General features: G+C 57.7%; 1 protein-coding gene across 3 annotated transcripts; it reads left to right on the top strand.

The window, feature by feature from the left end:
- Positions 1-4,931: 4,931 nt before the first annotated feature.
- Positions 4,932-20,504, top strand: LAT2 (linker for activation of T cells family member 2). 3 transcript variants are annotated; one of them, XM_067013689.1, is made up of 13 exons: positions 4,932-5,641; positions 9,956-10,081; positions 10,532-10,571; positions 14,305-14,348; positions 14,532-14,592; positions 14,820-14,857; positions 15,161-15,196; positions 15,277-15,307; positions 15,862-15,917; positions 16,989-17,051; positions 17,340-17,411; positions 17,908-17,992; positions 20,219-20,504. In XM_067013689.1, exons 2-12 carry the CDS (start codon positions 9,985-9,987, stop codon positions 17,973-17,975), a joined length of 606 nt encoding a protein of 201 aa, XP_066869790.1. In that variant the 5' UTR covers positions 4,932-5,641; positions 9,956-9,984; the 3' UTR covers positions 17,976-17,992; positions 20,219-20,504. The 3 variants fall into 3 exon arrangements, with proteins under 3 accessions (XP_066869790.1, XP_066869789.1, XP_066869788.1); XM_067013688.1 differs by having other exon boundaries at positions 17,872-17,992; XM_067013687.1 differs by having other exon boundaries at positions 5,308-5,641; positions 14,787-14,857; positions 17,872-17,992.
- Positions 20,505-21,768: the final 1,264 nt, after the last annotated feature.

The raw sequence follows: 21,768 nt of genomic DNA, 5'->3' as shown, positions 1-21,768 counted from the left end.
CAACAGTGAGAGGCCTGCGTACTGCAAAAAAAACAAAAACAACTGCTTGTTTGAGAAGAAATCCTAGGTGCTCCTCATGTGCATGATGGGAGCTACTTCATGGCAAGCAGGTCGTGTGTTTGAGGAGGCGCTGCGTGTAGTTGAGTGATTTTATGACCCAGTGGGCAAGGGGCAGGGCTTTGAGCTACGTGTGGGAGAGGCCAGGCTGGTGGGGAGGATGCAGAAGTTACTTACCTTGCGGTCAGAGCGTGACCGCAGCTTCATCTGGAGAAACGAGCCGGGGAGGATGGGTGCTGTTCGGGCCAAACGCGTGAGGGCTGTTGACTGCAGCTGCTCCTCGGCCGAGAGGGCTTGGAGGGGAGGGCTTGATGCCAACTGGTGTCTCCTTAAAAGGAGAGTGGGAGCATTCCTGAGGCTGGAAACCCTCTGCCCAAAGTTAAGGAGTTGGAACTTGGTCTCCTGGAGGGAATTCCTGGGGCTGGTGGCCAGAGGCTTGAAATCCAACTCTGAGCCTTTTTTCCAAAGGTGGTTTGGATTCCATCTTTAAGGGCCTGTGGAATGTTCAGACCCTTGGAAGGATCATCTAGGTCTCCCAGTAATTCAGAGGTTTCTTACGATTGAAATGAGACTGCAGCTGTCTTTCTGCCTCCCCCAGATGTTGCTGTAACTGTGCAGTGGTTGCTTCTCACAAGCACCTCTTCCCTTGGCCTGTAATACTTTTGTGACATTAAGACATCATAGAAAGTGTTTTAGTACCTGTGTCTCATCCATAAGTGAGTTGAGAGGGGAAGGTATGTCTGTCTCCAAATAAGCACCTAAATAAATAGGGTCATTTTCATAAAAGTTTGTACCACCTATGTGAGTGTTCCAGAGATAGATTTAGACAGATAGTTGACATCTGGTTTCTCTCTGCTATTGAACTGGTTTCAGAGAAACATTTTAGTGGAGTGCCAAGTGAGGCCCTTTTAATAAGGGGTTCAGGTTTCTAAGAATGTTCTTTCCTCGGAGTCCATTTTGTCCGAAGCCAGATTGTTTCTCCATGTCCCGGGAGAGGACAAGTTTCCACAGCAGGCTTCCAGAAGCCTGGGTTTCCCATCATGACTCACATGTCTTGTTTCTTCAGGGAGGTCTCAGTGAGCTCGAGGCAGAAAGGGGGCCGTAGTCAGGAGGGGCACACGTTCGGGTGAGGAAGGCAGGCGCTGCATCCCCTTTCAATTCGTGATTCCTTAGGAGTAGCCTGGTTTTCTCAGTGAAGGAAGTTACTTGGTAGAGGTCAAGTCTAGAAGAAGAAAAACTGATTCACTTGAGTTTGTTAAAGCCACTCTGGCTTGGGATGCGTTAGAAACAGCATTTCTTTGCTATGTCATGAGACGGTGCAATGCAGCCTCTAGAAATTCTTGTGCCTGATTTTTTAAACAACCTTATTATAATCTCTCTTCATGAGTTATACTTCAGATACACTTCTGCTTCCTCTCAGTCCTCTTCTCAAATTCCAAATGGCTGTTGAGGTCATGCGGGGTCACTAGTACCATGACAAGGTTCACTCTTTGGAATGACAAACTCAGTAGGACCTGAGGGGGCCCAGTGCTGTCTGTGGGGCTACTTGGTTCTATGAGGTCAGTGGCCTGTTTTCAGTTCAGCTGCTCCTTGATGTCTGCACAGTGGGATTTCTCACCACTGGTTTTGTAGGGAAATTGGGAAGGGAGATGGGTCACATCCTGAACTCTCTGCAGGATCATCTGTACCGGATGTCTGTGGTGCATGTCACAGATGGCTGTCTCCTGGTTCCTCCCCACCCTCCCCAAACAGTTTGCCTGGCATGTAGGGTAGTGAATCATCCTAAAAGGTCCCCCTGAAGCGAGGCTGTGTGGATGGCAGGCTGGGCCCCTTGTGCTTCTTTCCAGGAACAGCTGGCCTGGGCCTGGCCACATCTGCCCTTATTGGTGAGGAGCTTTGCTCTGTCTTTTGCATTTTCTTGGCCAGTCTTTAACAACTTTGAGATGTTGGAGTTACTTTCTCGCTTGGAAGAGGTTCGCAGGCTTATAAAACACATCTAGTATCTGAGAGGTTTCCTTTCGCAGTTTTTTTGTCATGAAAATGAGCCAAAATAATGAAAGCTATGTACTTAATCATAGCCTACTACTCTTCCCCCATCTGTAACCACACTCTAGCTGTAAAATATTAAATACACAAGCAGAAACGCACTCCTTTGCAGCGGCAGGCTCTTTGGTTTTCAGTTCAGGCACTTAGAAAAAAATCTGTTTCCTGTACCTGTTCTTTCGTTCACTGTGGGAGACAAGGTAAATGGTAATAAAATTACTGGCCTAGAAGCTTATCTTTCCAAGTGGGATTGGGAGGGAGGGAGATCAGAGAAGCTTTCCAGGTAGCCCAGAGGTTCTGTAAATAGCACCAAGACTCCTCGGAATTGGTAGAAGTCTCTCACATGCATTGTACTCTTGAAATTAAGAATATGCTCACTAGATTTCTTTTAAAGTAATGTATCAAAATATAAATAAAACGGAGGTGTTACAGACTAAAAATACATGAAGGGTATATGATGATTTCCTGCAGATCTGTAAGAGAAAAACAATAGAAAACTAAGCAACACCTGAACAGGCGTTTCACAGGAGAGAAAATATGGCCCCCAAATGGTCAGCCTCATTAGCAATCAAGGAGTTGTAAATCAAGACTACAAAGAAAATATTATTTTACACCCCTCCAACCGCAAGAAGCCTGACAAACCAGTTGCTGGCAAGTTTGTGGGTCTCTCAACATGTTACAAATGAGACTTGAGTACAGCCACTGTGGGAATTAATTTGAAATTAGCATTAGCCTGAAAATTGAATCTTCCCACGCTAGCCCAGCGGTTCCCCTCCCAGATATGTACCCAAGAGAAATAACAGCCACGCAGCATGATAATTTTATACATAAAAGACACTTCAGAAATACACATAGATGACAAAAAAAGTCCCGTAGGTGGGGGGAGGCAGAAGAATTGGGAGGATATTCTAGGTTCTGTTGGGTAGTGAGGTCATGAACAAGGATAAATGTCATAAATGGCTGGAGATGAGGGACGGGAATGATGCTTGTCTGTACCCTGAGAGTTGAGGGTGGCGGACAGCTTTATAGACAGGCTCCAGGGGCTTCTGGAATGTTGTGTACGCTTCTCAAGGTGCAATTTTCTGAAGAAAATCCCTCACTTCCCGCTAGCCTTTAAGGGGGGATGTATGACACCAGAAGATTCTCAGCCTTGGAGTTGTTGAGTCCTTAGAACTGCTGCATTACTACCTAGATATCTTGCTTCTGTAACAAATGTGTACACAACTGACACTCAGCTGTGAGCTGAAAAGCCAATTAGCCCTGTTTGGAGGGATGAAAACTTTGAAAGTAGACGTGATGGTTGTACAACGTGAATAATTAATGCCACTGAATTGTACACAGAAGTAGCCAGAGTGGTAACTTTTGTGTTATATGTATATTTTGTCACAACTTTTAAAAATGTAATATACCAGCAACCATTGAATTGGAAACAAAAAAAAACTCCGGGACTTCCCTTGTGGTCCAGTGGTTAAGACTCCACACTCCCAAGGCAGGGGGTGCAGGTTTGATCCCTGGTCAGGGAACTAGGGTTCCACATGCCTCAAGCACAAAACAAAACCCAGTGCACTAGCATTTACACAACCGAACATGAAATATCTAATTTGGGTTTTGGGTTTGGGGTTTTGTTTTGTTTTTGAAGAACAAACTGGTCTATGAATGAAATAGAACTTGGAGGAATTTGAGAATTGCCCAAAAGGGGGCAGGATCCTCCTTCCACTCAAGTCCAAAAAGCGTCTTTAGGTTGACAGGCCCCTGTTTTTCTAGATGGAAAATGGGCTCAGAGAGAGTGCCAGAGGGCTCCTAGGTGCCACTGTAGATGGGCCCTGAGACTTTGCCGCTGGTTGACGGTCACTTCTCCGGCAGCTGCCATCGCTAGGGCCGCAACAGAAGCCAGCATGTAGAACAGAGCGCCATTCCCACTGGACGCGTTGGAGCTTCTGTCCGTCTCTGCGGGCAGGAAACCCCGGGCAGGCACGATGGAAACCAACAGGCTTGTCCCAGTGGGTGAGGAGGAGCCAGGCAGGCGGTCCCAGAGAGCACCTGCGCTCAAGGGTGGTGAAAAGACAACAGATTTTGGACTCTGGAGTCTGGGTTCAAATCCAGCTCAGCCTCTGAGCCTCAGTCAGCTCACCTGTATAAGAAAAGTAAGGTCTCCCTCCGAGAGTTGCCGTGGGACTTAAACGTAGCACTGCCCTACATGGGATGAGGGAGGCAGCCGCGATTCTCAGGCTCGGGAGTCAGGTGAGGTTGGCTTTAGTCCTGGTGCCACCACTTGCGGGGATGGGGATTACTGCTGATGCCCAGGGCCCACGGGCCCTCCCATAAGCTCCAGTCCCTGCGCCACCCTTCTCCCCCGCGGGGTGGCAGCAGCGGGCGCCCAGCCCTTGCATTTCTCTTTTGGTTCCCGCTGGGCCTCCTGGCGGCACTTCCACTGTCGCCTGGCCGGGTCTGGGAAGCCCGTGGACCCTGGACTGGAGCTGAAAGAGAAACCTTGTCCCAGCAGAGAGGGGCCCAGAGCTGGGGAGCCCAGGCTCTGAGATGCCAGACAGATGGGGGTCGCGGTGACCCCCCGTGGGCTTCCTGGTCTCTAGCTGGTGGGGTGCCACTAAGAGTTCAGCGGCTCTGGGCAAGTTATTTAATGACCAGTAACGGGAGGCACTGGGGAACAGCTGCTGTGTGCGTGAGGGGCACCCGTGTCTCTAGCGCCGTCCTCACCTCTGAGGGAAGGGCCCAGGCACCGGGGCAGCAGTTGGAGGGGGAGGGGGCTGAGCTCTAGCCGCCCTGCCCAAGGCTGGCTCTACGCCTCTGTGAGCCTCATCTGGAAAATGGGCGTGCGGCGGCTCCCAGGCCCGGCAGAGGAGTCACGGTTGTCCTTCCGTCTGTCCCTCAGCTTGGTCCCTTCCTCTGCTGCCAGGGACTGTCCACTCCTCTGTCCAGCTGTCTTTGTCTCTGCCCGTTGGTTTGTGATGTCTGCCCTGGCATGTGTCTCTCTGTGCCCATCCACCCACATCCCATATGGGGTGTGTGTGTGTGTGTGTCTCATTCTCTCCCCGCACATATATCTGTGTGTTTTCAGTGTGGACGTGTATTTCCGTGTGCGTGTGTGTGTGTGTTTTCAGTGTGTCTCTCCGTGTCTTCCTACTCTCGCTGCCCGTGCGTGTCTATGCGCGCCCCCCCATTTCGGTCCCTTTGTCCCCGTCCCGCGGCGTGTGTCTCTTCCTCTTTGTGAGACGTGTGTTTGTGCGTGTGTATTTAGTGTGAATTTTGTGTGTGTTTGTGTGTCCATGTCTTTCTGTGCTCTCTGTGCCTCTTTGTGTGTCTCTCTGCCTCCCTGTCTCCGTTTGTCTCTCTCTCTGCCACCGTCTGTCAAGAGCAGAGCCTGTCCGGCGGAGCAGCGGATGTAATAAGGCATGATTCAGTGGCTGACAGGAAGCCCGCCGCCTTGCACCCTGCCTGCCAGTGCTGGTGGCATTGGCGTCGGATCAGGCAGCTGTGTGGGCTCAGGATGAGGTGGCCACAGTGAGGAGCCCCCCGCTCTCAGGTAAGCCTTTTCCAGGGGTGCCTGGAGCCTGGCCCCCAAGGCAGGGGTCCTGAGGCTGACCCCCCGACACCCCACGGGGTTGGGAGTGGCCCTGCTGGCCCAGCAGGAGCGCTTGGCTGCCGGCCAGGTGCGCCGGGGAGAAGCTGGGATGCCCGGCACCCGCTCCCTTGGCCCCGGCCCTGTCCTGGCGCCCCCAGCTAGGAAGCCCTCGCCCCAGCCCCTGTGGCACTAGAGGGGCAGCTGTTTCTGGGGCTCTGGCCCCTCTCCCGCTCCGCCTTCCCCGGCCCAGCCTGCACAGCCCTGGGAAGCCCCCCAGGGCGGGTCCCATCACTTCCAGAGTCCGGTGAGGGTCATGGGCAGCAGCTCCCCCGGGCCCAGGCCCGTGAGCCTTGGAACGGGGCTGTAACAGCCCTGCCCCAGGGCTGTGGGAGGATGGGAGAGACGCTACAGACAAGCAGAGCCAGGTCCTGCCCCTGGCCTGGAGGAAGAAGCTGCCCCGGCCACCCTGCCCAGCCCCCAGACTGGCCACCAGCTCTCTGCTGGAGGGCTGAGAAACTGGAGGCCCTGGGGTGCTCTTTGTTTGTGTTTTAAAATTTTTATTTTATTTATTTTTTTATACAGCAGGTTCTTATTAGTCATACATTTTATCCACATCAGTTGTATCCATGTCAATCCCAATAGCCCGATTCATCCCACTACCCTCCCCACCCCCGCCGCTTTCCCCCCTCCGTGTCCATACGTTTGTTCTCTACATCTGTGTCTCTATTTCTGCCCTGCAAACCGGTTCACCTGTACCATTTTTCTAGGTTCCGCATATATGCGTTAATATACGACATTTGTTTTTCTCTTTCTGGCTTACTTCACTCTGTATGACGATCTCTAGATGCATCCACATCTCTACAAGTGACCTGGGGTGCTCTTGGTGCCCTGCTCTGCCTACGGGTGGCCCTGACCTTCACCATCCCCCACCCATGCCCGCAACAAGGGCTCCCCGGGTCCCTACCCCGGCCGCCTAAGCATTAAGAGCCTCCATTAGAGACCTCTCGGTCAGCCTCATCTGAAGGCCAAGGTTATTTGGAGCATAGCCCAGCGGATAAGCCTTTCCAGGAGTCGGATGGGGACCTCTGGGTCCACTCCTACCCCCGCAGCCTGACCTTCGGCCCTGGTGGGCCTCAGTTTCCCCATGTACAACATGAGGAGGGCTGGGAGGCTGGGCAGGAGGGTTGCCAAGGGCCTTTCAGGGTGAGAGGCTGGGTGCAGAGGCTCTCTCAGCCCAGCCCTGAGAACGTTTCCACCGTCGGCTTGTTGCAAAACTTGTTCATATGAAAACTGCCCACTTCCCTTTCTGCTATTTTGGCCTGCAGGCCATGAGCTGTGGCGGCCTCCCCTCCCCTCCCCACCCGACTCAGCCCTGCCTGGCCCCTTGGGGCCCTCCTGGGGCTGCCGGGCCTGCCTCCGCCAGGGGCCCAGCTCCTCTCCCTCCCCCCTCCCTTGCCCCCCTTGTTCTCAGGCCTGGCTGGGAAAGCAAAGAGAGAGGACAGACTGATTCAGTCTGGGGGGCAGCCACAGAGTTTTCCTCAAATGAGCCTCTCTTTAAGAAAATATTGCGTGATTCTTAAAAATGTAATATAAGAAAGGATTTACGTAAAGGAGTGTAGGCCTTGGAGTCAGCCTGCCCTGGGCGTAGATCTTGGTTCTGTGACTGGTCAGCTATGTGGCCTTGGTCAGAATACTCACCTCTCTGGGCCTCCCTCGCCTCCCTTGGAAGAAAGGAGCTGGCATCTCCAAGGTGATGCTACCCGCGTCTGTGACCACCGCAGGGCTGGCGCGACGGCGCTGCTCTCCTTCAGATCCCAGCCCCTCCCAGGGTCCCGCCACGACGCCCTGCACGGTGCAGTAGAGCGGGGGGCTCAGGCCTGCGTGTCTGGGGGGCCCGGCAGGGAGGGCTTCAGGTAGAGGTGACCCACACTGCTCGGTGCAGGCCGTCCAGCCAGCTCTGGCCCCGACAGGATGCAGCTGTCTCTTCCCATCCCACGGGGGCCGTGATGATGGCAAGGCACAGCGGTCACAGCCGACCGTGCCCCTCCAGCCGCCACGAGCACCTTACAGGCGTCCTCTCAACGCTGGGCCTCAGGTGACAAGCCTGAGTGTTGGGCGTCACTCTTTCCCTCGTTTAACAGAGGGGTGGCCGAAGGCCGGTGACACTGGGGTTCGACAGCTGGGGCAGAATTTGTGTCCTCACGCTCCCCTCCCTTCCCTCACCCAGTGCCAGGCGGGTGGAGATGCCAGGTGGGATGCTGGGGGCACGCCGACTGTGCCGCCCATGCCAACAGCAGGGCCGGGAAGCCAGAGGGCTTCCTGATGGTCGGGGTCCTCTGGGAGGGAGGGCAGCAGAGCTCAGCAGCCCAGGTCCCAGGGCCTTGAATGCCAAGCTGAGGGCGTGGACTTGCTCCTGGCGTCTTCAGCAGACCCCGGCGGTGGCCAGTGCTGGACCCTTGTCCCATGGGTGCAACCCTCCCGTGTGTCTGTGCCTGAGCCTCCTCTGTGACAGAAAGAGTCTCTGTCTTGAGCAAAGGACAAAGATGTCAAGGGTGGGAGCTCAAGGGAACTGTCCACACCAGCCAGCTGGAAATAAGATCCTCAGCAAGTTTCTCTTCCGGAAGCCCCAACCGCGATCCAGGCTGGACGTGTTTGTCCTCCCAGCGACTCTTCGGGGAAGGCCCTGGGTTGATCCCAGTCTTACAGATGAGAAAACTGAGGCCAGGAGACCCTGAGTCACAGGCAGGCTTCCCCGCTTCGAGGCCAGGCGCTCCCAACCTCACCAGCCTGAGATGGACTTGGGCCTTGGCTGGAGGCCCGGGAGGGAGGCAGCCCCGGGACAGAACGAGGTCGGGGCGGGGATGGGGGAGGGTGTGCTGCCTGGGAGGGCAGTGCCCAGGCCCCTAGATCCCCTCGGACAACCTCCTGGGGTGACCAGCTCGTCCTCTCTCCTCGTGTGGAGACCGCTGGGTCATGAGGTTTGGGAACGGTCATGTTTCCTCTGACTCACTTGGCGTTTGGGGGAAGGAGAGGTGACTTCTTCATCACGGGCCCCTGACCGGGGCTCGGCCCTGCACGGAGATTCCTTGTCACCTTTGCCACAGGGATTCCGGAACCTCGGAGTGGTGAGGGCGACGGCTGGGTGCAGTGCAGGCCTCTGGCGAGCCCGGGGCAGGAGGCAGGCAGCCCAAAGCTCAGGTCTCCCCAAGCCTTGCCCTCCGCAGCTGGGAAGCTGGGAGAAGCCTCCTCCCGGGTGGCCGAGGCAGGAGGAACAGGTGTTCACCGAGGGGACACTCGGTAGCGTGGGACCCCCGGCTGCCCTCAGCTCTGTCACTGGCATTTGCAAGGGGGCTGAGTCTCTTTACAGTTGTAACGATTCTCCTTGGAGGGTCCCTCGAGAGGGCTGTACTCACCAGGCCCTCCTGTGAGGGTGCCTGTGGCTTTGCTGAGGCCTGGCAGTCACAGCGGGGCCCCGAGGCTGGGACCGGCCACTGACCAAGAAGCAGCCTTCTAGCCCCACCTCCCAGCACATCCCACCACCAGCCACCAAGGTCCATCTGCCCAGGCGCCCTTCTTCCCCTCCTGGTCTCAGGCCCACCTCCTCCAGGAAGCCTTCCTGACCTCCCTCCTTCCGGCACCCAGGGCAGGAGGAATCTGGGCAGCTGCGTGTTTTAGGAACGGAAATCCCACCCCCGGCTTCCCCAGAGGCCATGGGTGGGAGCGGAGAACCACCCAAGGGTCGATGGGGGCTGCCAGGGGCTCCCAGGCGGAAGGGGCCATGGACTCTGAGGCTGGGGAATAAAGCTGGGGTTGGCAGGAGGCAACAGGATGCAGTAGGCGGAGCCAGCGTTCGGGCCTGGAGGCTGGAGTTCAAATCCTGTTTTTCCCCTTAGCAGCTGTGGGATCTCTGGCTTCCGTTTTTCTGTTTGTGAAATGGCTCGAGCCTCTCCCTCAAAGGGCAGTTGGGGGGACTAAGCGAAGACGTGTGTGGGAGTGTGCACATACATGTGGTGCTGTCTGGCGGGTCTCCAGAACCTTCCAGCACTTACCAAGAGGTGACGATGGCCCTGGGAGCCCGGGGTGCGGGTCGGGGGTCAGATGGGGGAACAGGGCTGGTTCTGTCCCCGCCTGGTCCTAGAGCAGGGAGGGGAGGGGAGGTGATGCTGGGCTCAGCTGTGGGGTTAGCAGGGGAGAGTCGGGGCCAGAACCCTGCGGTTCCTGGAGGGGGCGGCCCTGCAGCCTCCAGCCCGGCTCACGGTGGCCCCCACGTTGCAGCCCTGCAGGAAGAGTGGCCAGGAGTGGACATGGGCGCGGACCCGGAGCTGCTGTGGCCGGGGGCGGCCCTGCTGCTGCTGCTGCTGGGGGTGGCGGCCGGCCTGTGTGCGCGCTGCTCCCGCCCAGGTAAAGGCTGGGGTCACGGGTGCCTGGGAGGAGCCGGCGGGGTACCCAGCCAGCCACGTGGCTGCAGTCGGAGGGGTCAGTCAGATAAGCCTCAGGAGGCAGAAGTGAACCCCGGGGGCCTGGGTTTCTCCTCTGAAGACAACGGGTCTGGCTCACTGGGGGCTTCGGTTCTGCTGGGTCAAGGGCATGTGTCTGGGGCCGATGGACTGCGCTGGACAAGCGTGGGGAGGGGGGCTGGGCTGCCTGCGTCCGCCTTCTCCACGCTCTGCGTTCCTAAATAAATGGTGAGCAACCCCCACCAGTGTCAGGTGGCCCCCAGTGATTGGTGGCTTAGCGCGCACGTCCAGTCTGAGGCCCGCACAGGGCACAGGGGAGACAAGATGGTTGGGCCCCGGATTTCAGTTCCCGCCCGGCCCCGGGGCGCTTGCTAATCTGGTCCTGTTCTTGCAGGTGCAAAGAGGTCCGAGAAAATCTATGAGCAGAGGAGCCTGTGAGTGTCTCAGTGTGCCCAGCCCGGTGGCGCTGTGTCCCCTGGGCGTGGGTGTTCATGTGGGCATCCCCTCGGGCACCGCCACGCCCCACCCCTAACCCTTCACTCACACTTCCTCCGTGCCGGACTCTAGTGGGTTCTAAGCAGTTAGGGGAGGGGGAGCGGGTGCCCAGGGGCTGTCCAGACCCGGCCCCAGCTTGGTCGGGGAGGGCTCTGGGAGGAGGGGATGCCACACTCCAGCTAGCCCAGGAGCATCTCCAGAAATCCCTGCAGTGACCCCAGCCCTAGGGAGCGCACTGTGCAGGTGCTGGAGGTCGACAGAGGAATCCCACCCTCCCGGGGCAGTTGTGGGGGGTGGGACAGAGACCGGGCGCTGTGTCCGAGTCTCCCCTGGAAAACACCAAAGGACCCCAGGGGAGGATATGGGTGTGAAACTTGGGGGAGCAGGGAAGGCCTCCTGGAGGAGGTGGGAGGGATTTTAAGAGAGAAAGAAGGCGAAAGGGGACATCCAGAGAGAGAGGGAATGGTGTGGGCATTTGCCGATGTCGGGCCGGGGTGGACGCTGTCTTGGGGATGAGGTGGTCCCTGTGAGCATGTCTTGAGAGAGATCAGCTGAATGCAGAGGAAGAAGAGGCCTTGACTGTGGAGAGAGGCCTTGGCCTTTGTCCTAAGGGCCAAAGGGAGCCATGGGAGAGCTGGAAGCAGGGCAGTGAGGGTGAGATGAAACGGGGCCCCCCAGGCAGAGTGGCAGGACCTGGGCAGGAGGGAATTCCAGGCACCTTGGGGACAGGCTGGCCGTTCTGGGAGCCCTGGGAGCGTCAGCAGTGCTGCGCGCTGCAGATCGGGGGGCGACCCAAGAACAACTCGAGGCGGGAGGGCAGCAGCCAGTGGTGTCCTGCACAGGCCTGCACGCCCACTCGCCCCCACAGGCTCCCCCAGCACTCGCTCATGCGTGCACTTCTCACAAGCACGGCACTTGCTTGCACGCCTGGGCAGGCACTCACATACAAACTCACACACACACCCTCTCTCATTTCCTTTTGCAACTGAAAAACCACTGTGAGATTTGAAAATAGAATTTTCCCATCCATACCCACTCCTGGGGCCGGGGTTGCACCTTCCCAGGCTTTTGGGGCCACGTGGTCCTCTGGCTCGCCAGCCCATAACCTCCACCAGTGCTGGGCTGGGCTCCCCTAGTGGCCACCCACACCCCTGCCCCAGGGCTAGTTCCTCAGTATCTTCCCTCTCCCCTCCTCCCTTAGTCCCTGCCCACTCCAGGCCCCTGATTAATCTTAGAACTGAAGATAGAGGCACAAGTTAAACCTCCTCGTGTGAGAGGTGGGGAAACTAGGCCTAAGTGGGAGGAGGTGGGAGGGGAGACTTGGGCTCTCCCCACCTCACTTGGGTTCAGTCCTATCAGCCTGTGTGTGCCGGGCCCAGCTCCTGCATCATTTCCTCTGGGAAGCCATGCCTGACTCTCTTCTGTGGATTTAGGGCATCATTCCTAAATCAGATCACTCTGACCCCCAGCCCCCCAGGCTGGAAGACTGGGGCAGGTCACCATTCTGGTCCAGGGGAGGAACCCAAAATGGTTTAATGATTAGCTAATCTGATCCACTATCCTTAGCAGTGGCTTTCATTCCCAAGGGCATTTCATGGTCCAAAGTGGCAGCTAGAGCTCCAGCCCTCATCTCTGCCTTCCAGGCAGTAGTAAGAATGAAGGAGAAGGACAGAAATGGGGCATCCCAGTTAGCAGTGCCTCCTTAAAGGAGTTTTCCTGAAAGCCCAACAACCTTGGCTTTGCATTTCATTAACGAGAATTATATGGTCACGCATAAATGCAAGGGAGGCTGGGAAATATAGCCTTTTTAAAAAATTTGAGGTAACACTGGTTTATAACATCATATAAGTTTCATTTGTACAACATTATATTTCTACCTCTGTATACCCTACATCGAGCTCACCAACAAAAATTTAGTTTCCATCTATCATCATGCACTTGATCCCCTTAACCCATTTTGCTCTCCCCCACCCCTCGTAACCACAGGTAACCAATATTCTGTTCTCTGTATCTATGTGTTTGTTTGGTTTGTTCATTTATTTGGGGTTTTTTTGTTTGTTTGTTTTTTATATTCCACATATGAATGAAATCATACAGAATTTTTCTTTCTGTTTGACTTATTTTACTTAGCATAATTCCCTCAAGGTCCATCCATGTTGTCACAAATGGCAAGGTTTCATCTTTTTTATGGCTGAATAGTATTCCAGTGTGTATATATACCACATCCTCTTTATCCATTCATCTGTTGATGGGCACTTAGGTTGTTTCCATGTCTTGGCTATTGTAAATAGTGCCACAATGAACGAACATACGGGTGCATATATCTTTTCAAATTAGTTATTTTGTATTCTTTAGATAAATACCCAGAAGTGGGATTGCTGGCTCATATGGTAGCTCTATTCTTAGTTTCTTGAGGAATCTCTATACTGTGTTTATAGTAGCTGCACCAGTTTACATTCCCCTCAACAGTGCCCAAGGGTTTCCTTTTTTCCACATCCTCGCCAACCCTTGTTATTTCTCATCTTTTTGATAATAGTCATTCTAACAGGTGTGAGGTGTTACTTCATCATGGTTTTGATTTGCATTTATTTCCCTCATAACTAGTGATGTTGAGCAGCTTTTCATGTGTCTGTTGGCCATCTGTATGTCTTCTCTGGAAAAGTGTCTATTCAGTTCCTCTGCCCATTTTTTAGTCAGGTTGTTTTGCTGTTGTTGAGTTGAGTTAATTATATATTATATTATACGGGATATTAACCCCGTATCGGATATATCATTGGCAAATACCTTCTCCCAGTCGGTAGGTTGTCTTTTTGTTTTGTCGATGATTTCCTTTGTTGGGCAGAAGGTTTTTAGTTTGATGTAGTCCCATTTATTGGGAAATACAGTCCTTTGGATGGGCATGTGGCTGTCTAAATAAAAATCCGGGTTCTGGGCTTCCCTGGAGGCGCAGTGGTTGGGAGTCCACCTGCCGATGCAGGGGACACGGGTTCGTGCCCCGGTCCGGGAAGATCCCACATGCCGCGGAGCGGCTGGGCCCGTGAGCCATGGCTGCTGAGCCTGCGCGTCTGGAGCCTGTGCTCAGCAACGGGAGAGGCCACAACAGTGAGAGGCCCGCGTACGGCAAAAAAAAAAAAAAAAAAAAAGAAAAGAAAAAAAAATCAGGGTTCTGTTTCAAAGGAAGAAGGTGATGGTTAGATACCTGGCTGTGTCTGCTAAGCCTTGAAGTTGCCTCATCAGTTTCTGGGGAGTAAATGGCGTGTGTGAACAACTCAAGAGGACCATGCTCTCTTAGGAATGTTAAACACTCCTGGGATGGCAGGTGGTGTGAGGGCTTCTTTGTTGCTCCTGGCTGAACTCACTGCCAGGTCTCTGAGCAGCTGCCCCAGCCCTGCCCACAGACTCTCCTGGGCATCTCCGGGGGTCCTGGGGAGGCTCTGTGGGGGCAAATGTCTGGCTGGCAGCTGGCTCCAGCCCAGGGCCATGTGAGAAGTGAGGACACGTGGTGGGCAGGCAGGGGTGCATCAGGAAGCCCTGGATCTGAGTCCTGGGGGTCTGGCAGCCCCTCCTCACTCTCGCCCTGGTCTGTCCCTCCCTGTCCGTCTGTCCTGTCCCTCTGTCCCTGGGGCTGTGGGAGGCCAGGCCCTGGCTCAGCACAGCTCCATGTGTTTCCAGGCAAGGGAAGCAGCAGAACTTTGCAGTGGCCCGGACGTATACCTGTGAGTCCCCAGACACAAGGGTCCAGGGCTGGGCTCGGGATTGGGGGTGTCCACATCAAAGTCCTTTTCATCCGCATTGTTTTGAGGCTGTGGCCAGGCCTGATCTAGTGGGATGATGGGGTGAGGGGGCTGTGCTGGGCAGCTGGCCTGGGGCCCCAGCCAACACCCCGTCCACCTTTGCAGTGGTCAGGGAGGCCTGTCCAGGGCCCCTGGTAGACACGGCCTCCAACGCGGCATCAGCAAGGTAGGAAGGAGCCCCTATCCCAGCCCCACGGGAGGCGATGAGGTGGGGCCCGGGGTCCCTACCTGGCTGAGCCCAGGCCAAGACCTTGCTCCTTCCTCGGACCTCAGAGCCCCAGATCTGATTCTGAGGGCCCTACCGGGGGGCTGTGGGACTCTAGCCTCCAGACCCCCAGGAAACCCGGGGCCTTCTCCCAGCCCCTCCTCAGCCCCTGCCCCCCTCCCGCGCAGGAAGGACAAGCTGCTGCCGTTCTCCCCCAGCCTCGAGGGTGAGTTGCCCTGGGACACAGGGTTGGGGGCAGGGGCGAGGTGGGACCGAGGCAGGTGAATACCTGGTGGGACAGGTACTGAGCAGGAGGCCTTCCCAGAGGAGAGACACTGTGAGCTGGGCTGGGAGGCCTGCTGGGGCTGGCCCAGCAGCCGGAGGGGCGGGGGTGGGGGGCGGCGGGATGGAGAGCAGGTGTGAGGGCGTGAAGATTGGAAACACCTAGGCTTCTTCAGGTGGTCACAGCTGGGAGGGGGCGGGGGCTGGGGAACCAGCATTGAGCCAATGGGCCTGGCCTTTCTTCCAGATTCTTCATCCTCCAGGTACCAGAACTTCAGCAAAGGTAGGTGGGCTGGGCGGAGGAGGGGGCCGCAGTGGGGCATACAGCCCGCGCTCAGGCCTGATTCTCGCCTCCTCCTGCAGGAAGTAGACGCAGATCAGATGCAGCCTACATGTGAGCGGGCTTCTCCGGGTCCTGGCCACCCCCTCGCCTCGCTGCCTGCCCTGCCCGCAGCCTCCTTACGCGAGAAAGGCCTCCTGCCCTGGAACCCGCTGGCCCAGGCAGGCTCTCCGTAGCACTGTTTCCTTCAGATGACCCTAGCTTTGTGGGGGCTGAGGACAGGGACAGGAAGGAGACCTGCTCTGTTTGGGGGTGGGGAAGTCCGTCGGGGGGGCCTCATCCTGCACCACCCGGTCAGAGACGAGTTCCACCGACCCTCAGAGAGGAAGGGCCCCCAGGACGTCCCCTCATCTCACAGTTGGGCAAACTGATGCCCAGGGCAGGAGGTAACTTGCATAAGGCCACACGGTGAGGTGGCTGGAGCCAGGGCGGCTCAGGGGTGCAGGGAAGCAGGGTGGGAGGATCAGGGGAGACCCTGGCAGGGCCCCCGAGGGCTCCAGGGGCAATGACGGCCGGAGCAGCCCCGGCCTCACTGCCCGCTCACGAAGCTCCCGGCCCGACCGTGGGCCTGCCCAGCAGTTGGTGCTGTGTCTGTGTTTTCTTGCCAGACACCCCTTGGCCACGGACGATTTGGATTGTGGGCGGTTCCAGAAGCCCCCGGAAGGTGAGGCAGAGGTCGATGGGGGGGAGGGAGGAGGTGGCCTGGGAGTGCAGCTTCAGAAGTCACACCCCCGGGGCGGGGCCAGAGGTGGAGGCAGAATGTAAAGCAGGAGGCCAGGCGTAGGTTCAGGCGGCTGGAGGAGGTGGGGGGGGGCACCTGGGGGAGGCACTCTAGTCAGGAGCCAAAGTGCAGAGGAGGGAAGGGATGGGTGGGAAGAAGGGGTAGGGGGCCCAGAGGGGAGCTGAGGGCAGGGGCAGGGGGCAGGCCAGTCCCTTTGTCATCCAGGCCCCTCTCAAGGCTGGGCACACAGGGGACCTTGAAGGAAGGCCCTGGACCGGTCAGCCTTGTTGACAAACGCTGAGCCCTGCAGGCTCCGAGGACGCTGGCACCCTTTGTTAAGAGCAAAGGTGCCCCTAACAACCTTTGCTCTACAGAAACTGAGAGCTGAGGGTGGGCGGTGCCTGCTGAGAGGTGCACAGGGCTGGGCTCCTGCCTGGGCCAGGCTGGGGTGAGCGAGGGGCTCCTTTTCTCCCCACTGCGTTTCTAAATTGGGGAGAGGCCCTCACTTCTCAGAGCCTCTTCGACACAGATGGACGCAGGGTGGGGTGGTGTTCAGAGCTCAGCTTCCCCATTGGGGGGTGGGGGGAATGCCGGGGTACCGGGCTCTGATATGCCACAACCAGCCTAGGCCCCCAGACAAAGGATCCTCAGCCCACCCCACTGCCTGAAGGGTTAGGCAGGTTCCTGTCTCCTGGGCCCCCAGCGGCTCTCCCTGTCCCTCTTTGCCCCATAGAGATGGGCCTCCCTTCTCCAACTGTCCCTCGTGGGCCTGATTGCAGCCCCACCCCCTAATCTCCCCTCCCCAGGGCATTCAGGGGAAGACAGAGAAGGAGCCCAGGGTGGAGGCTGCTGGAGCCAGGCCAGCGCCCATTAAGAAGCTTGTCCAGGAGAATGTTCGAGGCCCCGGGGGACTCAGAGGGCTGGGGGCTTGATGAGACAGAGGGAGAGAGGAAAGGCCAGGCCTGTCGGGCAGGGCCCACCAGCATCCTGTGCCCTCTCCTCTCTCGCTGGCAGATGAAGATGACACCAATTCCTATGAGAACGTGCTCATCTGTGAGCCAAAGAAAACCGAATCAGGTGAGGCTGCCCTCCCCGGAGCAGCGCAGGGAGGCAGGCCTCCTAGGCCAGGCCCGCCTGCCCCGCTGAGCTCTGAAGTCCCCGCTGCGCGGTTCACCGATATCAGACCCTGTGTCCCGGGAGGAGTCCCCACCGGTCCTGGGCTCTCCCTCCCTCCCTCGAGGGGGCTGCCCAGCACGAGGACACAGGCTGCCCCTCTGGAGGGGTGGACGTGGCACCTCTCCGGCCTGAGGGCTGGCCATGGTGGCTGCCCCTCTGCCAGCCCCTCTCCCGGTGTTCTCCCTGCAGGGGACGAGGGGTCTGAGGATTATCAGAACTCTGCATACATCCAGCAGTGGCGGGAGTCCAGGAGAGTCGTGGGTATGTGGCCGGAGCCCCGGCGCTCCCAAATGGTCACTTTCAGCAGGCTCAGAAGGGCCAGGCCTGGGCCAGACGGTCGAGGGGAAGGGGAGAGAGGGAGAGCTTAGGGGATCTGGCCCCGGGAGGGCAAGGCGGGGTGGGCTCCCCTACGGCCAGTCCAGCTGATTCCACAGCGAAGCTTCTGGCACATCAGCGGCTGCAGAGGCTCGAACTGTGCCGGGACCCCCTTCAGCAGCACCATGGCCTCCTGAGGTTGGGTCCTCCTGGCCGGCTGCCCATCCAGCTGCACGGACGGCATCGCACTTGCCCTGCTCCCGGGCAGGACACACCTCTGGCAAATCCCAGAGAGGACGGGACAGACACACCATCCAGTGCAGCCTTTCCTGTGGGCTGTGTGGTGGCGGGAACAGGGCTGGGCATGTGCCTGTGAACGCTCTGACCATCTGCCCTCGGGTCACAGAGACGGTCCTGAGGGAAGCACCTCCCTCCCCGGTAGGAAGCCCAGACGAGGACAGCGGGGAGCCCGATTATGTGAACGGGGACGTGGCAGCCACCAAAGCCTAGAGAAGCCCCGGAGGAAGGTACGGTCCAGGGTGGGGGGCCGCACAGGCCTAAGGGGCTGCACTCCAAGGGAGAAGCAGAGAGCTGGGGCTGGAGGAGCCACAGCAGGGACCGTGGGACAGCACCCATGGATGCTGAAACAGGGTGGCTCCTCGGGGTGCTGGGACGCCGCCCTGGGTGCCGGGCCTCCCGAGCAGTCCCTACCCACCCCCCACTCCTGTGGCTGGCGTGGGGAGCTGACAGATCCACGGCGGACACCAAGTCTCCGGCCCAGGGCCTGTCAGGCAGGGCCGGCTGGTGAGTCATGGGGGGAGGAGGTGGGCTCTGGGTGGGCCTCTGCAACCTTGGGCGAGAGACTTCACCTCCCTCGACCCATTTCCTCGCTTGCAACCTGGAGCTACTGGGACCTGTGTCTTAGACAACACACACAAGGCACTGCACGGAAAGCAGGACCAGTTGGACTCAGGGACGGGGCGGGGTCGGGAGGCAATGGTGCCAAGCGCTCACGCACGCCATCTCTTGGCGCCCCCAAGGCTCGGAGCGGACAAGCCACCTGCCCGAGGTCCCACTTAGAGGGAGTAGGAGGAGGGAACGGTCCCCCAAGCGCTCAGATGTCGGAGCCCAGGCCCTGCCTCACGGGGAGCAGGTCGACCCGAGGGCCCCGGAAGGTTGCCCCGAGTCCCGATCTGGGGGACACGGGCAATCGTCCCAGTGGGCGGCCGGTCTGGGCCGTTTGAGAACAGCAGCAGGGTCACAGCGGCAGCAGTTGCAGCCCAGCGGGCAGAGCTCGGGGTTCACTCACTCACCCAGCACCTAGCGGGCGCCTGCCAGGGCAAGTCCTGCCTTAGGGGCTGGGGACACAGTGACGGACGGAAGACATACAAACCCTGTCCGCTTAGAACTTCCGTTCAGGTGGGACAGAGAAGACAGACAAGCAGCTGCGAGAGAAGAGGCGAGAAACGCAGCACGTTAGGACGTCAGGACGTCAGGGGTGGGGCGGGGAGAGGTGGCGCCGTGATTTGAGCCGGGAGGCAGCGCAGCCTTTCTGAGCTCCCCTCCTCGCCCCTCCGGGGACAGGAAGGACACCCAGGCAGAGGGACTGGCGAGGACCCCCAGCAGGAATCTGCGTCTGGTGATGTGTGCGGGCAGACAGAGTGAGGGGGGGCGTCCGCAGCGGTGGAGGGCGGCGGCGGCGGCGGCGGCGGCGGCGGCGGCGGCGGGAGGCGTGCAGGGCCAGCGCCTGCTTTTTCCTGAGACGGGGCAGGGGAAGGTCTGGAACAGAAGAGTGACTTGTTTCTAAAGGATCGCTGGCCGCCGGGGAGAGACATGAGTGCAAGGGACGCGGTGGAGGCCGGGAGACCGGCGCGCTGGGGCGCACGGATGCGCGGGGTGTCGGCCGCCCGGCAGAGCAGAGCGAGGGCTTCGGGAGGCCGGCGGGGGTTTGCATGAGTAGTGAGAGGTCATCGCTGCCAGCAACTGAGATCACGGAGGCTACAGGCCGAGCGGCTTTTGTGGGCAGGGCCGGTTTATTTCTGGGCCTGTTAAGTTGGAGACGCCGTGCAGGAGGATGTATGAAACGGGCAGTTAGAGATCTGCGCCTGGATTCAGGGAGAGGCAGGAGTGGAGAGGCTGTGCAGGTTCTCCAGACGAAAGAAACTAAGAGTATGTTGTACGCTGACAAACGATACGGGAGGTTCGAGTCTGGGTCGGCTACGGCTGGCTGGAATTTACACCCGGGACCCCGCACACAGAACGGACTGAACGCCACAGGCTGGGGCCCACAGCAGCCCGACAAGCCTGCAGAGGCCCAATCCCTATACTCCAGAAGGGGGAAGGGCCGCCAGGCAAGGGGGAAGGCGGAGTGGAGTTAGGGCCTGGTACCCCTGTCAGGTCCCTCCTGGGTTCGAGGGGGGAGGACGCAGCTTAATGGTACCGGTCCCAGGACGCGTGCGGGGGAAAGCCGCCAGCTGCTGTGCAGAGGGTGTACCCGCACCTAAGGCATGTCAGAATAACTCGGGCCTCGGCTAGAACCGAGCAGTCAGGATTTCAAACAAAAAGCAGACGCTCCTGGAATAAGAAACATGCTTAAGGCTGCTTGACGGCGGGTTCTCTGCTCACTGGACACCGACCATCGATCACTGTGTATCCTCCCCGACCTGTGCCGGCTGCTCCGGGGCTGAGGGGACAAAGCGTCAGGCCGGGCAAACCTTTTCCTCTTTAACAAATACTTTTCCTTTTCATTGAAGGAGCCAGGGAACCATAAACTGCCTCCCCAGGGTCCCTTCTCCAGAGCTGCTCAACTTCTAGACCCCCTGCGGCTACTCCGGGGAGGGGCACCGATGCACCGAGAGGACCAGCCGGCCGGCCCCGGGGTACCCAGCCCGGGAAAGGATAGTTACGCGTGGAGTCGCCCTCTGGCCGGCTCCCACGGGCACGGCAGGGGCCTGGGGCCGCGGGCAGCTCCCGCTGTGGTCGGATGCCCAGGACTCAGGGCAGTTGCATCCCCTTAACCACATTTAAAACATCATACTACATGGGTGTTCGTGTCCTTTTTTGCTTTGGATTTTGATCCCAAGTTGCTTCCTAATGTTGGTTGCTGGGATTTTTGTGCGTGATGGATAAGCTTGTACAGTTAATTTATATAGGTGGAGTCGTATTTAATATTTTGCATTTCAGAGTAGAGGTTGTGTCTATCTTGTCTCCTGTGCGCATTACACGTGCTTAACTAAAGCAGAGTTACGGGGAGCCCTGGCGCTCTTTCTTTGGGCCTCTGTTGACTGAATCAGAGATGAGGCCACGGCCACCTTCATGACCCTTCAGCAGGAGCGTCTGCTGTGGACGGAGCGCGTCAGGGTTCTGGAGAAGGGGTGGGCGGAGTCGAGTGGCCTGGAGCCTCAGCTGATTGGGCAGAAACAGGACCCTCTCGTGGGAAGGACGAGGTCCAAGGGAACTTCTGAGTCAGAGAAGCCAGAGTCAGGGAAACAAAATGCCTCCTCCAACCGAAACATCGCAATAAACCGTTCCAGTTTAAGGGCAGTGATTCTCCTGTCTGCGTTCCCTGCTTCACGTAGAACCTTCTAAGGCAATGAAAGTCAGGCTTCTTGTTTCATAGAAAGGGACCCTGAGGCCTAGAGAGGGAGAAGGCTGGGGACAAGAACTTGGTCCCTGAGTCCAACCCTCTTTCCAGATGCTGCACCGATTCTCTGAGACGAAGTTAATGCTGCAAGTTAGGAAATTAGAAGAAAAAAACACCTAGAACACAGCTGTTGGCCACTTGTCCCTTCACACCCCGCAGTCCTGGCCTCACGACGTGGAGAGGACAGCTTAGGTCTGAGCACAGGTGTGGTGGGTCTGCAGTGAGGCTCCAGCGGAAGGGGGTCCTGCCCCGCCATCGCTGAGTGTGGGAAGCCGGGGTCTCACTTGCAAAACGGGCACAAGCATCCATCCCTTCGCCTCACAAGGATCCCAAGGCTCCAGACAAAAAAATAAGATTGAGAAGGCAGGGAATTCCCCTGGTGGTCCAGTGGTTAGGGCTCGGCACGTTCACTGCAGGGGCCTGGGTTAGATCCTTGGTTGGGGAACTAAGATCCCGCAAGCCGTGCGCAAAAAAAAAAAAGATTGGGAAGGTGTGCCAAAGTATTTCTGTAAAACTTCACCCTGCAGCTTCTGAGGACCTTAATTTTTTTTCCCCCTCTTAATCAAAACCCTAACCGCAAAGAACCAGTGACCTTGTGGAGCCCTTCCTGTATCCGTTCAACAACATGGTCTGGACACGTGTCTAACCCTGCCTGGGATT

Source organism: Kogia breviceps, chromosome 14, assembly GCF_026419965.1.
Source record: "Kogia breviceps isolate mKogBre1 chromosome 14, mKogBre1 haplotype 1, whole genome shotgun sequence".
Taxonomy (NCBI): domain Eukaryota; kingdom Metazoa; phylum Chordata; class Mammalia; order Artiodactyla; family Physeteridae; genus Kogia; species Kogia breviceps.
The sequence above is the reverse complement of the archived record's forward strand: the minus strand, read 5'-3'. Positions and strand labels throughout refer to the sequence as shown.